At 33.2% G+C, this 1302-nt stretch overlaps 1 protein-coding gene across 1 annotated transcript in view; it reads left to right on the top strand.

Annotated features, from left to right (window-relative positions):
- Window positions 1–1087, top strand: part of LOC103213164 (olfactory receptor 2G3-like) — a 2354-nt gene extending 1267 nt beyond the window's left edge. Inside the window, exon 2 of the mRNA XM_007959033.2 lies at window positions 1054–1087. Within this exon, the coding sequence (XP_007957224.2) occupies window positions 1054–1087 (34 nt within the window). The remainder of the gene's footprint in view (window positions 1–1053) is intronic.
- Window positions 1088–1302: the final 215 nt, after the last annotated feature.

The raw sequence follows: 1302 nt of genomic DNA on the forward strand, positions 1-1302 counted from the left end.
CAGAAATTTCTGTTTACCTAAGAATATTTCCTATTGTTTTCCAGATTTCACATTCAGTAGTAGTTTGACAAGGAGTGTTCTGTCCACAGTTCACATGAAAGTGTGAAGGCTCACTGGAAAATGTGAAAAGATCTAATAGTGTTTTCTTATTTGGGGGTATTACTGACTCTTGTTCAGTCAGAGAAGGCCTCTGGGACTAAGTATACCCAAGGATTTTTCTCACCTTTCCCAACCACAGAAGAAGCCCCCAAGAGAAACGTGCCATGAGGCTGAATGTTTCCCTTTTAACCGCATCCCTCATCAGACTAGAGTAGCTCTGGATCCCTTTTGATCCACCCATTAGATTTATACCTGGAATTTGACTTGAATATGCAAACACAAGTTTAAACCTCATCATTAAATCTGAATATTTAAATTTGACAAAAGGAAACAAATTGCTATACAAATAATTTTTAAAAATTGTCTTTGTCATTCATAAAGCATTCATTTTTGATATTATAATTTAATAAAATTTACAAATTTTTTTGTATTGAGTATAAAATTTTATCTAACAGCATACTTAACAGTTTTGCAATACTTTACATTGAGAAATATTGGCCGAGTTTTCCATAATTTAAAAATTAAAAGATTCTTGTTCCCAACACCTCCATCAACATATGGAACATGTAGCACAATAGAAGTCTTCCTTGTGCATCTTTTCAGGCACTAGTCGTGCCTAGTAATTATTTAAACAAGACTCTATTGTTTCTATACTGTTTTAAACTTTTTGTTTAGAAATTATTTCAGATATACAGAAAAGTCACAAAAATAGTAGGAGAGTTTCCACAGAACTCTCATCATCTTCCCTATTGTTAATATTTTATGTATTCATGGTAGGCATTTTTCAAACCATTAACTTAACATGGGTATAATATTATTAAATAAACCACATATTTAGTTAGAATTTTACTAGTTTTTCCGCTGCTGTCTTTTTTCTCTTCCATGATTCAAACGTACTAGGTATTCCACTACCGTCGTTTTTCTCTTCCAGGATTCAAACTAAGATTCCAAATTGCATTTGGTAGTTGTATCTGTTAATCTCTTCTGATGCACCACAGTTCTATCTTTTCTTGTCTTTCCTGACATTGATCTTTGGGTAGAGGACCAGTCAATTGTTCTGTGGAACTTCTGTTAATTTGGGATTGTTTGAAGTTTTCTCACTATCCGGTTGGCATTCTGAATTTTTGGCAAGAATATCACAAAAGTAGTGTTGTGTACTCAGTTCATCATAACAGATGGTATGTTATTGTTGTTATGTGCTGT

Source organism: Orycteropus afer, unplaced genomic scaffold (assembly GCF_000298275.1).
Source record: "Orycteropus afer afer isolate SDZICR_OR568_19922 unplaced genomic scaffold, OryAfe1.0 scaffold01369, whole genome shotgun sequence".
Taxonomy (NCBI): Eukaryota; Metazoa; Chordata; class Mammalia; order Tubulidentata; family Orycteropodidae; genus Orycteropus; species Orycteropus afer.